A 16947-nucleotide genomic window follows, 5' to 3' on the forward strand; every position below is an offset into this window, starting at 1 on the left:
TATATCGATATCAACTGTGCTATCTGGATATATCGATATCGATATAACTCTCTGCCTCTTAAATTGATATCGAGATTGATATCCACCTAAATACCGCTCTCTGATTGGCTGAAAAGATCTTGTCAATCGATTAGATGATGCAAAGGCTTCTGTCGCATATCACCACTAGGTTCGTGCGACTGCATATGAAACACGGGGCGTACCTTGGGGTCGCGTATCCGCTTTCACATCTGGCCTGTCGCATAATCCTAACATGAGCTCAAATAGTTGTTCCCAAACACATGGCTGTTCGATTTCTTTTGTTCTTTAGATAACTCTCATCAATTGACGGGTGCCATCAATGATCCCTGTGGAGCCAGTTGTCTGACAACTTCTCTCAATTTCAACATCAGCACCACCATCTCAGTACTCGTTCAAACGGCCCTAGGTATTCTAGCATAATTAGCTTATCCAGGTGATTTATCGACCATGGCATCATCTCAGACCACCGCCGCCTCTACGCCCTCGATTTCGGACCAGCCCATTACTGGGACGTCTCTGGACTTTTCCCTCTTCTTCAAAGCAACATATCCTGATGAGGACACCCAGAACACCACCGGCGGGTCACGTAAGCGCAAATCCAGGGGTATGGTGATGTATCGATGTCTCCATTGCCCTGCCGATAAGCCCTAGGCGAATCGGAAGCGGGACAACGCATGGCATCACGCCCCGCGGTGCCATGCCGATATTATCTCTTCCCTCGATCGCACGCTCATTGGGGGCAGTTCTGATGTTCTAGATGATGAAAGGGAAGCCACACGCCCTCGGATTGATGCTTTCTTTCCCTCTCGTTACTCGGATGTCTCTCTCCGCCGTATGTTCGACCGCGATCGGTATTTAGATGCGATAATCAGCCTAATCACACGCCGCCGGCTTGCCTTCTCAGCAATTAACTGGGATGAGATGCAAGAGATTATGCTAGCAGCTAATCCTGCTATAGAGGACCTTTTAGTGACCAACCGAAGTGCTCTAATGCGACTGATTGATGCCACATATGAGTTATATTCTTCTCAGCTCATGGCAACTCTTCAAGCTTCCATCTCAAAGGTCCATATCCTCTCTGATCTCTGGACATCGCCACATCGCCATGGGATACTCGCCATCTCTGCGCGATGGGTTGATCAGGATCATCGGCCACAAAGGGCACTGCTAGCGATGCCGGAATGTCGTTATAGCCATAGTGGTGAAACCCAGGCATCTCTAATTATCGATACACTGGCAAAGTACGGCATTGCTTCTAAAGTGGGCTACCATGTAGGGGATAATGCCACTTCAAATGATACCTGCTTGTCTTATCTCTCACGGCGGTTACGAGAAGACTATGGGGTACGATAGCCCTTCCCTTATCTCTGGATTAGGATTAATTGGTTGCTAGTTGACGTTTGATCCCTCTAAGCGCCGTATCCGCTGCGTCGCCCACATTATTAACCTATCCCTCCAAGCATTTCTTCTCGCGTCTTCGAAAGAGGCACTAATCGCCGCTCTTGATGCCACCGATGATACCTCAAACGATCAGTTGTTTGCACAGTTCTACGACACCTTGCACGACGCCGGACAGACAACAAGAACAGATGAAGCCCATCAGAGAAGAAGAGCTTTGCGAAGAGGCAATCGTATACTTGAGAACTTCACTGGATGGCAGCATATCGTGCCCCTACGGAAAGTACACAACATCGCTGTCTGGATACGTAAATCTACGCTTCATACGGCTATATGGGACGATGAAATAAAGCTCCGACTAGGTATAGATAATGCCACACGCTGGATTTCATGGTATCGATTGTTGGATAATTTTCTGCGTTACCAATCCCGTGTAAAACAGTTCCTAATTGAACATGATAGAGAGCTTCAAGACGATATCCTGCTAGCTTCAGAGTGGGAGTTTATTGAACGGACGCATCGTTTCCTACAGCCGTTTGCCTCAACTACGTTGTTGGCCGAAGGGGCGCGATCTACACTCTCCCAATCACTCTCGATAATGGATGTTTTATTGCGACAGTACGAGAAGTATAAGGTCGGTGGCGATGTTTTTTCTTTTATCTAATTGATCGGCTAACTAATTGTCTTATTTAGGAGCTTTATAGTTCAAAGGAAAACCATGATCCCCACATGGTACACTGCATCGATATGGGCTGGTTTGTACTTAATAAGTACTACACCTTATCAGACCAGACACCTGTATATGCCGCCGCACTCCTTCTCGATCCCTCGAAACGAAGAAAATACATTGAGCGGAATTGGCAAGAATCCTGGCACGCGCCTGCTATTGCTGCTGCCCAGCAAAATTTGGCTAGATGAATATAATGCCGCGCCAATCCCAGAATACTTGCGGGTGCCTCTAGATGTGTCCTCTTCCTCTGGGAGGCAGCACAACGAGCTGGATGAGTTGTTGAGCGATATTGCTGTTACTGGTCCTATCTTAGACGACGCCGATGACTTCGAAATCTTTATTGATGCACCACCGACCCGAATAACTGGCTCTCCTCTCCAGTGGTGGCTACATCGAGATCAAAGGAAAGCATATCCGCGGTTATCCCGCATGGCAATTGATATCCTCTCAATCCCTCCTGAATCATCTGATGTTGAGTCTAACTTCTCATCGGCGCGGCGTACGCTATCATGGGATAGAGAGAGCATGACCTGCGAGAACCTGGCGAAGGTTGAGTGTGTGGGCAACTGGATGCGCGAGGGTATCATTGTACCCAAGTCTCACGGTGGCAGGGGCGTTATTTCCAGCGTTGCTGTTGAATTTAGCGTTGAAACAGAGGCAGAGGACTTTCTAGATTAGGGTACTTTCTTGTTCTTTCTTCTAGCCTACAAGAATTATATGTGGTTTATCTGGATATCAACCTTGCTAAAGTGGCTATGTGGCTGTATGGATATCTACCTGGATATCGATATAAGGGCCAGAATTTCGGTGGATATCGATATACGCAGGTCTGAGTTATTGCAAGCCTCTTAGATAAGAGGAAAAGTAGGGGCAGGCGAAGCTGGATTGGAAACCATGGCTGGTTCCTAGCAGAGTTGAGGAAAGATAATACGTCCAGTGGGGATATCTGGTGTTGCCGGCTCTGCGATGATAAGAATGCACCGCGATTTTTTAATGCTCAGTCGACATCATCGGCATCAGCTCATCTTTTCAAGTTCGTGGTACTTCTCATTTCCGGGCTATCACTAACGGTTCTTAGAGCTCATGGGATCACCGAGACCTTTGAAGCGGGTTCATCTGGTGACTCTTCAGTTATCGATCTCCAGAGAAATGCATCCAAGAAACGGCCCGCCTCTTCTTCCTTCCTTCTTCCTCGAGCAAAGATGGCACGGATTAGAGAGCTCTCTGTTGGTTATATCGTTGATTCTAATCTCCCCTTTACTACCTTTGAGAGTACCTATCTGCAGGAGCTGTTCCGTCAGCTGGACTCTGATCTTTATGCTCAGGTGCCCTGGGGTCGAACTGCAACTAAGAAAGATCTAGAGGACATACTCGTTTCAAAGAAAGCGGCTATCAAGGAGGAACTCAATAATACTGTTACCCAGATACATCGACCTCTGGACCTCTCCCAACAGATTAGCTTTTATTTCCATTTTTGGTCACTTTATCGATCGGAGACACTTACATCAAAGCCGGCTGCTGGCTTTCAAGAGGCAGATCGGATCTCACGCCGGCGAGAACATCGCTTACACCATAAGGAACGTGGTCCGTGATTGGGGTATCGATGGTAAGCTCGGGGTCTCGATCTGTGATAATGCGGCCAGTAATGATGTTTGCTTGCGAAACCTCTACACAACTCTCGATGCCTCGATAACTCGAGCGGACACGGAGGCACGAAGGATGCGATGTTTCGGTCATATTCTAAACCTTGTTGCTCAAGCCTTCCTCTACGGCGATGATGCAGCTTCTTTCGAATTTCAGTCTGAGGCTTATGACATGTTAGAGCGGGTTGAAGAAGACCTCGAACACTGGCGAGCCAAGGGTCCGGTTGGGAAGCTTCACAATATCGTCAAGTTCATCCGAGCCTCTCCGCAACGCACCGAAGCTTTCAAAGCACATGCAAGGGAGCAGGAGGAGGTAGACACATATAAGCTTGCAGAAGAATCAACTGCCGAGCTCGAAGTCATACAGAACAACGCTACGAGATGGAACTCGACTTACATGATGATTGAGCGTGCCTTAGTCAAGCAGTCTGAGCTCAACAGCTTCATTCAGGAGTTAGGGCTAGAAGCAGACGCCTCAAAAAGGGTTCCCACGGCTGATGTTCTGACGTCTGATGACTGGAAGGTCCTCAGGGAAGTTAGTCATATCTTGGAGCCGGTCTACAATATGACGATGAGAACACAGGGATGGGGTACAAGCGGGGGTCACGGCCGGCTCTGGGAAGTCATGACAGGAATGGAGTTTGTCCTAGAACATCTCGAAGACTGGAGGGTTCTCTATGAGGATCAAACTGCTGATCCGGCTGCGGAAGAAAGGTATACAACCCAGGGGGAGGAAGCTGGACCGGCCATGGGTGTGACACCAACACTTTCGCGGCAACCGACAGTCGGACAAATCCGGGAGCGACCCTCACGGCAGTCACGATTACCATCACGACTTCAAGGATACGAAATTACACCATTGCGCCGCCGTCGCGAAACGACTCTTCCAGCTCGCCCACCCGCCAACTCACAGTTTAATGAAGATGCGCTTCCTGTAAAGCGTGTCTTGCCTTAATTTTATTGTATTTTCTGTTCCAAGGCTTTTTCTAGATAAGTCATGTCATAAATAAGCTTGCCTGACGATAGAGGCTCGCCGAGCATGTATCATTGGATGAGGCTTTATCGCAGACATCCGCGCCAGTCCTATCTCGTATCCCATACTCGCCCAAGATATCATATATTGTCGCTGCTTGGTTGTCTCCGGAATGAGGTCCCCATACACGGCGTAGAGCAAGGAGTCGCGATTGGACTTGATAGGAGGCGTCGAGATAGTGGGCGTGGAGGCCAAGGAAAGCATACTGGTTTGGAAGTCCATAGGTCAAACCTAAAGCTAATCCTTGTGACCGCCTTCTGCAATTGACTTGATATTACTCCCTTCTTTACCTCGAATAATTTCCGCATAGTATCACGCACTGACTGCCGACTCCACGGTACCTCTTTTGCTAATAATGCATCATGTAAATCGAGCATTCGGCGCAAGTACGGATTCGATGGCGCCGTGAATGGAAGATTGGCAGTAACGATCCAGCCGACCGTCAACTCTTTCGCTTTATTGACATTCGATCTTGCAGTAGGAGACTCCAAGCAACGCCGCTTCGAGGCTAGGTGAATGTCAGCGCGAGACGAATACGAATCTTTATCTGCATTGTTATCCGCCTCGGTGATCATATGAGACCTACATCCCGTAAGACAATGGAGAAGGGATAAAGATCAGGCTCGTATAGATACCATTTACCTTCGGAGGTGCTCAATTGGCGATGTTGTATTTGTGGCGACGAATAATGAGCTTTTGCCTCGTTTATCACATTTCGAGCATACCGGTACCCAGTAGGTCTGCAACGTCCGTAAATCAGGACTGACTTCTGTAAGAAAGAAGCCATGGGCTTGGATCTAACTCCTTCGACCTTTGCGATTCTTATTGGCAATTTATTCTTCTGGTATATATTTCTTGCAGCCGATCTGGACAGTTGGGAGGTCGGCGAGGGTCGTTCTTCCAGCTTCAGTCTTGATGGACGCAGCGTCAAGCTGCCGCTTGAGTGATTTGCGCTGGCCACTAATTCCCAGAAGCGATTCTAACGACTGTTGTTGTGCTGCCATAGCGGGTTACCGGCGAATCGCGGATTACAGATGCTTCTCGTCAGGGAGCGACGTTAATTCTGAACTAGGTGTTTCCACCACGCGAGCGAACGCAAAACACGTACTTGGGTAGGGCCTAGAGATCGGCCGACCCCGTACTATTCATCAAGTCACCAGTGACCGTGCCTATAGCACGGGGGGTACGGTGATAGGGAAAAGGGTCGGCTGACTGGGGAATAAAAATACATATATTTCCATAGCAATTAGTATGAGATAGAAGGTATCTCTGTGTCCAAATTTCTCCGTGAATATCACATGGTTTTTTAAAATCTAGATATTTTCTTTTATTAAGCTATCTCTTATTAAATAAGGTATCTTTCTTTTCCTCAGTCAACCGACCCTTTGCCTGGTCAGGCTACCCCCGGTGCCTGACCCTCTGGCACCATGGGTGGATAGGGTAAGGCAAAGGGGGGCCGGTCTCTAGGCCCTACCCAAGTAGTCCACTTTGAAGGAACAACTTCACCTATTCTAGGGTCGGCAATAGAGGCTGCGTGAACCGGCCTCAAGTACTGGGCTTTATAATTTTCTTCGGATTCCGACAGCCCGGGGACACTGAGATTGCCGGCGTGATCGTTTTCATTCCGCTCGTGAATCAAGGAGTGTATAAAAGGTTCGTCGGAGTTTGGAAGTATAAGGGCTTCAGGGGTGATTAAAGAAACTGATAGCGACACCTGGTTTCGGGTCCAGGTGAACTTGAAGAAGGAGATCGGCTGTGCTGAGTTGACGCGCGATAGCCTCGGCCTCAGCACCGGCTCGAATGCGACGGACAATCTCGTGGACTTCGGCCTCTGGCCGAGTCTGTATAGCACGATAGACAACGGCAGCAGGATGCGACACTTCAAGCGCTTCTAACCTCTCCCTAAAATTACCCTCAGATGTTTGCCGGTAAACACAATCGATGTGCTTTGCTCGACACTGAGAACATGTCGGCCGAGCACCGTTGCACTATGCAAACCATTCAACCCACGTTTATATGAACCTCCAAGAGAAGGGCTACTTCCTGAGGGCTAAGAGACAGAGTTTGGTAGTGGCATACCTTGCTTTTCCGTCGTCGACAGGACTCGCAAGCTAAAGATGTAGAAACTCTTCTTCGTGCTAAGGAAGCTGTTCGATGCCCGGCATGGGTCACTGCCGGATGAGAGCGCGGAGCTGGGAGCAAAGGTCGGAGATCAGTCCCCTGACTTGATTCCTGTGTTGACAAGGTCGAGGAATCTGAGAAATTGGAAGTTCTGTTTGCCATCATATTTGACGTTAGTGACGGGTTGCGGCATTGAAATATATGCAAGGCTACGGCCTCCAGCTATTCAACGGCTGGGCCCCAAAACATCGAAAGCGTGGGAGAATCAGAGAGAGGCTAGATAGGTGTCGCACTAAGCGTGCTTAAAGGTAGAGTGAATATGATGAGCAGCAGCAAAATGTGTTGATTGATGTCTTAAGTTGTCTCTTGTGCGGGGTATTCCATCCCGCAGAGTTACTTAAAGCATACAGCTAGATTACTAATGCCTACCCTGCGACACACCCCCTCAGATTTCACTCTGTATCAGATGAGATCTGTATATCATCTTGATCAATATCCTCTCCTGAAACGTATTCTGGATCAATCCGCGATGAGATATCAACCAGACCTAATTGTTTCACGAAATGAAAATGCTTTTCTGCTGAAAGGGGTTTTGTGAAGCCATCTGCAGGCATGTCTGTTGTAGAAACCCATTGAACTGTAATTTTGCCGTCTTTATGGATCTGTCTTAGCCAAAAGTTGTGGATATCGATATGTTTTAACTTTGATGTTAGTTGTGGTCGCTCTTTCTGGACCAGTCCTACTGTTTGTTGATTGTCACAGAGGATGCGTGGTTGGTGTTGTGGATCGAACTGTATCTGTTCGAACAGTCGGTATAGAGCTATAGTCTCTCTCGCTGTGTGAGACAGCGATAACAGTTCCGCTTCAGTCGTTGACGTGGTTACAGTCTTCTGCTTCGAAGACTGCCACATGATCGCCCCGCTAAACAACTTCATGAGATAGCCCTGGGTGGATTTTCGAGTCTCTGGATCATCCGCGAACGATGCGTCGCTTGACTGCTGTAGTACTTCATCATCGCCTGGCTCTACCTCTGTAGCATTATCTACAGAGCCTGAGAACTCGATGGCATAGTACTGTGTGGTCTGGAGATATGAGAGAACTCGGTTTGCATACCGCAGGTGTTCAGGTGAAGGGTTCATTGTGTGCTGGCTTAACTGGCTAGCTGCATAAGAGATATCTGGTCTTGATACTACTGCTGCGTACAGAATCGATCCTACCTTTTCTTGCATCTCTGTGATCTGTTGTATAGTGGCTTGTCCTTCGAAAGATTGGGGACGATAGGATGAAGTGAGAGGCGTTGCCGTTCTCATTGACTGATCGATCCCGAACTTGACACCGAGTTTGTTGATATATCCATCTTGGCAGATCCAAAGCTTCTTAGCATTGAGGTCTCGGAGGATTCTGATGTTGAGGAAGGAGATTGCTTCGCCCAAATCTTTGATCTCGTATTTGCTGTGTACTGCTGCTTTGAAATTGTTGACTTGTTGAAGGCATTCAGGTTGCGCGATGATGAGAAGATCATCTACGTATAGAAAGAGAATGAGTTGAGTCTCATTATTAATGAGGATACAGGGTTCATCTGGGCAATGTTGAAATCCCAGATCTTTAAGAAACGATGCAAGCTCATTGAACCAGAGCTTTGGTGACTTACGCAGACCGTAGAGCGCTTTGAGCAGTCTCCAGACCTTTCCTGATTGACCATATCCCGGTGGGCATGTGGTGTAGATCTCCTCGTCCATTTCAGCGTTAACGAAGGCGTTCTTGAAGTCAACTTGGTGACATATCAGCCCAAACGCACATATGAGAGCCATCAGAATCCGGAAGCTTCGATAAGCACCGGTTGCTGCGTAGATGTCTTCACCAGAGTGGTGTTGGAGATCACCTCTGACACAGATGCGAGCTTTGTGACGAATGAGGTAACCTGCATCGTCCAGTTTGTAGGTAAAGACCCATTTGAGTGGTAGAACTTGTTTGCCTTCAGGGTAATCGACTAGCTCGAATGTCCCTTTCTCCTTGAGTGACTTGATCTCGGCGTCTGAGGCTCGTTTGAAGCCTTGTCTCTCAGGATGCCATTTCAATTGATGCCAAAAGTCAGGAGGTGGAGGCAAGTCCTTTCGTTGGGTTCGTATTGAACGTGCTGATGCGAAAGCGTGGGCGAGTTGCTGTCCCAGCTTAGCGCGTTCCAATCGTAGAGCATGAGCGTGTCTTCGCGCTTGCTTATGGATTTGTTGCCGAGTAAGGCGTGGTTTGAATGTTTCGATTGCATCTTGTCCTTTCTGTGACAATTTGATAATCCTTCCAGAAGTTGTTCTGAGATTCTGGAGCACTGAAGCGTCCGTTATCTTTTTCTTTCTGGGTGATCCTAGTTGTATTGTTGTCTGAGGACGTGGTGATGCTTGGTGGAAAATTACTGGACTCGTGGGCCGCGGCAATGTTGGCGGTTCATCTACGGGTGGTGCAACCTGTATCTCTCCTGCTATTGATCGTTCAGGTGAGATTTGTGGTGTAAGAAGCAATCCTGGTCGGGATAGTTCTGCTTCCGGTTGTATCGAAACAGGAACCGAAGTTGCTGTATTCTCCATGATAGACAATGGCTCGATATCCTCTTCTTCGAGATCAACTTCATTGATCGTGATCGCGAGAGTCTGTCCCGATTCGGGAAGAGTTGTGGCAAGCTGTGGATCGTACATGACTTTCTCATCAACTTGAACATCCCGAGATACAATTACACGATCAAGGTGTGGAACCCAAACTTTATAGATATTGGTTGCGTCCAACCCGACAAGCCATCCCATGACTGCATTTTCTTGTAACTTCGCTTTGGCTGGTCGGGCCTTCTTGTTCTTGATTAAGACGTAGGCAAGCGAACCAATGATTTTGAGATTAGAGAGGTTGGGCTTTCGGCCATGAACCATTTCAAATGGAGTTTGCCATTGTTTTCGTTGAACTGGGATGCGATTGAGGAGGCGAGTAGCATGAGCAACGATGTAGGGCCAGAGTTTCTGAGGTAGATTTCCCTGTATTCGAAGCTTGCGAGCGATAGCTATGATCACCCCCCCAGAACGTTCGGCAAGACCGTTCTGATCTGGCGTATCTGGTGGAGATGAGTTGAATGTAATTCCATTCATTGCAATGAAATACTTCCATCTCTTTCCCAGACCCTTTTCGCCATCCGATTGGATGTATCGCGTAGTGAAACCCCAGTTGTCATTTGTAATGGCTAGAAACTCTTGTGTTATAGAAAGAAGTTCATCTTGATTCTTGTTTGGGAGGTTAAAGGTGATATGGTAAGCTGAGTAGTCGCAATAGAAATGAGCGACCCAGGAGTCAGCGTTGAATGCTTCCTCCATGTCGATAAGATCAAGGTGTATCTTCTCGAAGGGGTAAGATCCTCTCCACGGTGGTATGCGGGAGATTTGTTGATACGCTTGTCCGAGTTGACATTCAGGACAGAGTTCCGACTTTCGTTCGAAGTTGCGAGTCCCGAGTGCGACTCCCTCGACTGCTTGAGGCATGTGTTCAAGAGCCTCCTTTCGAATATGGCCTAGCCTTGCATGCCAGGTATCCATAGAAGCTGTCGCAACTTGAGGCGTTCTCGATTTAGTAGCCATTGCAAAGGATTGCGCTGCCTCTTTATGAGATTGAGCCCTGAATATAATGTCCTTGATGTGGGATTCGGCGACTCGAAAAGCACCATGTTTAGTTACTTTAAAGGCATTTGATCCATCTGAATATTCCATCCAACAAGTCCTCGTATTGAAATAAAGTCCTTGTTGTTCGAGAGAGTGCGTATTGATGAGGTTCCAATGGAATCCAGGGACATAAGCAACGTTCTCGAGTTGAATTAGACCTGCGCCTGTTGGAGTGTCGACATGGACCGTGACATTTCCTATGCCTGTGAGGTGCGTGCCTGAGTTGCCAAACTCTATGGTTTCATCATCGAGTGGTGTGTAATTAGTGAAGCGAGACAGGTCATTGCAGACATGTGTATCCGCACAATTGTCAAGTCGGAAACAATCACCGTACTCGTCTTTTGCGGTTGTGCCAAACGCAAACCTTGACGTAACAAATGCGGCTCTTGATTTGGATAGAAATTTATCTGTGCTTGAAGTCTCGTCCTCTGCTAGATGCTTGGGTTGATTCTTTGTAATATCTGACGGCCAGAACTTAGGCAAGTCAATATTGCTTCTCTTGAGGTTCCTTTCGATGTTTTCTTTAAGGCGTTTGCTTCCCTTGACTGTAGTGATGATTTTCGACTGTATTTGAACGATTGGTGTCCATCCCTCTGGCGCACCCGAAGGATTAAGATAATAACACTCAGTGTACTTGTGGGACATGCCGCAGACGCAATTTCGGAAACCCATGTTCGAGGATGGATGCCCCGTCCGCTGTCTTTTCTGTTGCGGCTGATCCTCTTCGTTCTGCGAATCTGAATCATTGCTATGCTTTCTTCCTTGAAGAGTGGCGTGGGCTGCTCGTCCTCTAATAGCTTTTTCCTTTGGTGGTGCCATTGTCCTGAACTGCTTAATACAGAATCCGATAGTAATCTTCTTCTCGGAGAGGGTTGGACTGAGTTTGCGGAAGGTCTTGAGTGCTCTATTTACTGTATTCTGAGCTTTCTGAACAATGGTGACATCGTCATCTTCACCGTTTTCTTCCTCTTCAGAATCAGTCAAACTTGCGACAGTGGCGGAACCGCTACTGGCATGGTCGGGATTAATCTCGTTGAGCGCAGTGAGAAACGCATTTGAGATCTTCTCCATGGTTTTTGCAGCCTCCTTGACGAGGTTTTTCTCGCTTTCAACCTGAGCTTCCTTGGACTTCATGTAGTTGTAGAACGGTGGGTTTACTTCGCGAGATGATTCAATGAATGCATCACAGATCTGCGACTCGCTGAGGTTCTCTATCTTGTAACGTTTAGCGTTGTTAACGAGAGCAGGCCAGCGGCTGAGCCATTTATCGAGACTGGTGTTGCTAAGGCCCTTCTTAAGCTTTTCAAACTCAGTCCTAACATTCTGCTTCTGGTCTTTCGCAGTGGGTTGGATGCTATCAGCCAGCGCAATAAGTTTGCCGCGGACATCATGGATTCCGAGGTAGTGCTGCTTGAACTCCTGACACACTGTGAGGTCAATGCGATCAGAGACCTTGTCGTATTTCTTCCTTTCGCTATTATAGATAGCCTGGAGGCTGTGATATTTCTGGATCGTGTCCTTGCTTGCTGAGTCCGATGGTTTGGTCGCAGTGAAGACTAAGTTTTCAATCCCTTCTGGATCACAGTAGCTCCAGACGTCATTGCGCACAGCAAGATCCTCAATAGAGTTGATCCAGTTGGTCCAGTCCTCGCGGGAGTTAAGCAAGGTGAGATTGTGATCTTTGATCGACATTTTGTGACATTTAGTCAAGAAAAGGATAGCGTCCTTTTTGAATTGACTTCTGATTAATGTGTTAGCTTCTTGCTGATTAAAGAGATCATGATTGTTAGATTTTAGGAGTCTTCTCTGTTAAAATCTTTTGCGGGTTTCAAGTTGCTGTTTCATATCGCTTCATCTGATACATCCGACTATGAACCGGAAACCAGCATTGCGTCAGTCGGCTCAACTTCGTGCCGATTCCCCTGAGGAGATTTTCAATTTGAGAGAAAGCTCTCATTACGACGAAGTTGATAGCAGAAGACGCTGATGGCGATGGACTTGGCTTGCGGCAGAGAAGATGCTGATCATGATGGAGAGAGGCAATGAAAGAGTCTCCGGGCTCATAACTGTCGCACTAAGCGTGCTTAAAGGTAGAGTGAATATGATGAGCAGCAGCAAAATGTGTTGATTGATGTCTTAAGTTGTCTCTTGTGCGGGGTATTCCATCCCGCAGAGTTACTTAAAGCATACAGCTAGATTACTAATGCCTACCCTGCGACAATAGGAAAGACGGAGATGCTGATTCAGAGCGGGGGTAAACTTGCATGACGGGAGGTACAAGGATGTGGGCTCCCATTGGCTAACTGCTGACGGAGTTAGGGTCCGTGGTCTAATTCGTCGGACGTCTAGCAGTTATGCCCCACCTCGTTTGGCAACCGACCAACTCCTTTAGGTGGGAAATAAAAGGGCGCTAGCATGATATTGAGCAACTGACGAACTCCAGTTCACCCGCGACAAGTGGTACGATACATCTAAAAACTCGTAAATATGTAAAACCAGCCCCAGATTTTGGTTATAGATTTTGTTACTTAATAAAGTATAGTAAACGCGATGATAGCTGGTATTTGACTGGAGACTCTGCTTTTGATGTTCTTTAGTTGACAGGGATGGCCTGCACAAAATCCCCAATCAGAGCTTCACATGAACTGCTGTAGAGAAGCATACCGGCGTAGGTTAGTTATAATATATCCAGAAGTGAATAATTTAATCGCAGAAAGCCAGGATGTTATCTATTTAGATGCTCAGATATATACAGGTATTTTCATATTAATTATAGCATGTAAATTGACCGCATTGCAGTATAAACCTGGATTTACGTGTTTCGTCAGCCCGTCTCCAGCAGGAGGGGGAGCTGTATGTATTCGAGGTCCTCGAATGGACCATTACCTCGAGTATCCTTGATAAGGATCTTGTCGAAGCCCCTCGGCTTGATTGTTGAGCTCTCTTCCTCTGCTGTTGGTCGACAGCGCTGCGGCGTGAGCGCATATTGACGTCACTTCCTGCAACACCGCCCCGCTCCATTACGCTGAGAGGCTGTCGGTGTTGATGTGGGGTATCATATTCGCCAATCACCAATCACGCAAATAAAGATGGCGAATCCCTGCTCGTTATTACAGTATTGAGTTGATTCACTTCTATAAAATTGTTGCATTTTTACCTAGTCCCCTACTGCTCTCAATGGTGTTACGCACTCTCAAATGTCCTCCTCCCCTCCACTACAATCTCTCGCCAACAACGGAATACTTTCGAGTGTCCCCGGATTTCGTAGACTTGTACCACTTCCAGTTTCGACTTCTGAGAGCACCAGCTCTGGCTCCGACCAGGGACCATCTCTACTATCCCATCTCCGTCCTCGAGCCAACCTGACAAAGATCGCCTGTGAATCGTGTCGGAAACGAAAGGTCAAGGCACGTGCAGAGTTTCACATTTTCATGTTTCTTCTAGATAGAAATCTGACAAGTTCGGCCCCGCTAACTCGCCATCTCTCCCACGCAGTGCTGTGGCGAACGTCCGAAATGCAGGGGTTGCATCAACAGGGGTGTCCAATGCCATTACCAGGCTGCAAGCTGGGACCTAAAGCGGAAGTACGATGAGATACGAGAAAAATCCAATATCTATGAACAACTCTGCTACCTCTTGACGTATCTGCCGGAGCGAGAGGTCCAGGGCATCCTCCGCAGACTTCGCGAGGGCGCCGATGTTGCCACAACCATGCGGCAGGTGAAAGACGGCGACCTTCCGCTACAACCAGCATGGGCACCAGGGACACGCCTTCATTATGAGTTTCCTTATTCCACTTCCATGCCTGCTGCTCTATTATCACCGGACAACCCGTATCTCGGCTCCACAGTATTCGAAATTACGTCTCACGCTCTGCCGCAGTCAGCAGAGCAAACGGAGGCTTGGGCAAGCCAGCCTGAGACCATCTACATGACGCCGTATAACATAGCAGAACTGATGGACCCTTACATACCGAACATCCAAATTTCCAGGTGGACATCAGTTGAGACAGACGATGAGTTGCTGCGAGCACTCTTGCGAGCATACTTTCTCTATGACTATGCAAATTACACTTGTTTTCAGAAAGACATCTTCCTCCAGGCCATGAGAGACAGCGATACTCGATTTTGTTCTCCCTTACTTGTCAACGCTGTCCTAGCTGAGGCATGCGTAGGTCACAAGAACGCAATAACACGTAGATTTGCTAATCCGTTACTCAGCATAGTTATCGTAAAGCCACTCACCGTGCCCAGTACTGGAGACCAGAAACTCTGGGCTACAGGTTCCTCGCAGAGGCGAAACGACTCTGGGCGCTAGAGAGCGGTAAGTGCAAGCTCACTACTCTACACGCCGCAATGGTGTTGCATGTCATCTATACCATGAATGGGATGGATCAGGTCGGCATATCTTATCTGCTTCAGTCGGTTCAATTGGCGCAGAGCCTGAAGCTTTTTGCACCGGAGCAAACGGAAGGGAGAACGAAGACTGCCCGTGTATTTACTGCTTGGGCCCTGTATCGCTGGCAATCGTGGGTCTTCTTACTCTATGTTCTACACAATCTGGGAAAGGCTGATGAATAGGCGATAGATTGCAGGCCTTCCACAATATGAGGGCTTCCCTGATCAGAGGACCTCCAGCGACGCCTATGCCAGACCTAGACGAGGAACCGTCGTGGTATGGGGAACTCTGGTTAAGATACCCGCCCAGTTCGACACTGGTACCAATGCACTTTGGATATGTCTATCGAGCTCAAACGGAACTACGCCGTATTTCAAATGGCATTACCTGTATTATGTTTACGGGCCAAAAAACAGCTCGGAGTTTGCCATCAAGCGAACTTGATCGTTTACAAAAGGTACTCGACGACTGGTACATTGCTCTCCCAGAACCCATCAAGTCGCACAAGGCAGTGCTACCGTGCCAGCTCATAATGCAGTAAGTTCCAAAACAGCAATAAGACTATATTGCGCGGGCCTCGAGGTTGACATATAGGCAGCATGGAGTACTGCGTTCTGCTCTTTAAAGTCGCTCAAATGGTGCAAGAAGGGATGAAGCCGCCACGCCTATCGACAGGTGTTAAAGCACTTAATAATAACACTCAACATTCTAAAGCTGTTGCATACGCTTTAAGATGCCTCGAAACTGTACTTCGTCTCTACTACCTACGCCACAGCTTCGAGCACGGCGACACATACCTGACCTATTTCCTCTCCATCCTAGCAAATACGACCATCGAGAACATGAATAGGGACTCAGTATCCCCAGATGATACGGAAACTCTTAAAATCCTACGTGCAACGCTTCTCCTCGCTGTTAAAGGCCTCTACGACCAAGGCCAGCACGTATACGTCTCGTCCGCCATGTGCCGGCTGATAAGGGACCGCATGACGAAGGAAGACATGGACGCGCTGAGGCGACACACGACGTGGAAGGACGATCAACCGCTGGTCCCACAATATGTTAGATCGACGTTTCCGGTGACAATTGTGATGCTGGAAGAGGATTGGCAGATGGAGACAGTGGAGAATCTGGCCAAGAAGTATGATCAGTTGGCACTCGAGGCGAATGAGGGTGAAAGTAGTATGGTCATCACGCCGGATGGGAAGTCTGAACAGACTGGATGAAAGCTATTGATCGACGGACTTGTCCTCCCAGTCAATAAACGCCCATCTGCGAGACAAACAGCAACAGGAAACGAGGATCGACATCAAAACCGGAGGGTAACCTCCGGCGTTCCAGCCACGTAGTCTTTATTAGATATCGCCCCTCTGGACCGGACCTCTCTTGAACAACACGATCTCGCCTCAGGGGGCAACACTACTTCACTCTGCGGAGCAAAATCAAATCAGGGTCACTTATGATATCTTTCTCGTCATGTGGAAAGCCTTAGCACGCCTGCAATCCCATCCAGGCTGCTTATGTCAAGTAAATACCGGCCACTGGTTCCTAATACTATACCAGAATCGAGTTTGACGGAGTATATCTCTTGCTCCCAGTCTCAGTCTTCGCTTTCAGGCCACATCAAGATCCCCCGAGCGGGAACTCGTACGGCCTGCGAATCGTATTGAAAGAAGAAGATGCGCGTAAGACCTCCCTGAATGCGGTTATTGATTTTATATAAGAATTATGTAGCTTAAGATAAGTGCAGTGCAAAGGCGGCAAGCCTATATAAGCGCTGTATTAAAACTACTATAGATTGCATCTACTGTACCGATAAGTAGGAAAAGAGCATACTAGCCCTGGAAGGGCGCAATAGCGAGTTGATGACCGAGTTAGAATAGCTATGTAATTTACCTATTGAGACGTCGT

General features: G+C 47.8%; 1 protein-coding gene across 1 annotated transcript; it reads left to right on the top strand.

Annotated features, from left to right (window-relative positions):
* The first annotated feature begins 13760 nt into the window (after window positions 1-13760).
* Window positions 13761-16574, top strand: FOXG_07354 (uncharacterized protein). The gene is made up of 5 exons (XM_018385941.1): window positions 13761-14045; window positions 14134-14808; window positions 14859-15166; window positions 15226-15573; window positions 15635-16574. The coding sequence occupies exons 1-5, from the start codon at window positions 13836-13838 to the stop codon at window positions 16260-16262; spliced, it is 2169 nt and encodes a 722-aa protein (XP_018244723.1). The 5' UTR covers window positions 13761-13835; the 3' UTR covers window positions 16263-16574.
* Window positions 16575-16947: the final 373 nt, after the last annotated feature.

This window comes from Fusarium oxysporum, chromosome 6 (assembly GCF_000149955.1).
Source record: "Fusarium oxysporum f. sp. lycopersici 4287 chromosome 6, whole genome shotgun sequence".
Taxonomy (NCBI): domain Eukaryota; kingdom Fungi; phylum Ascomycota; class Sordariomycetes; order Hypocreales; family Nectriaceae; genus Fusarium; species Fusarium oxysporum.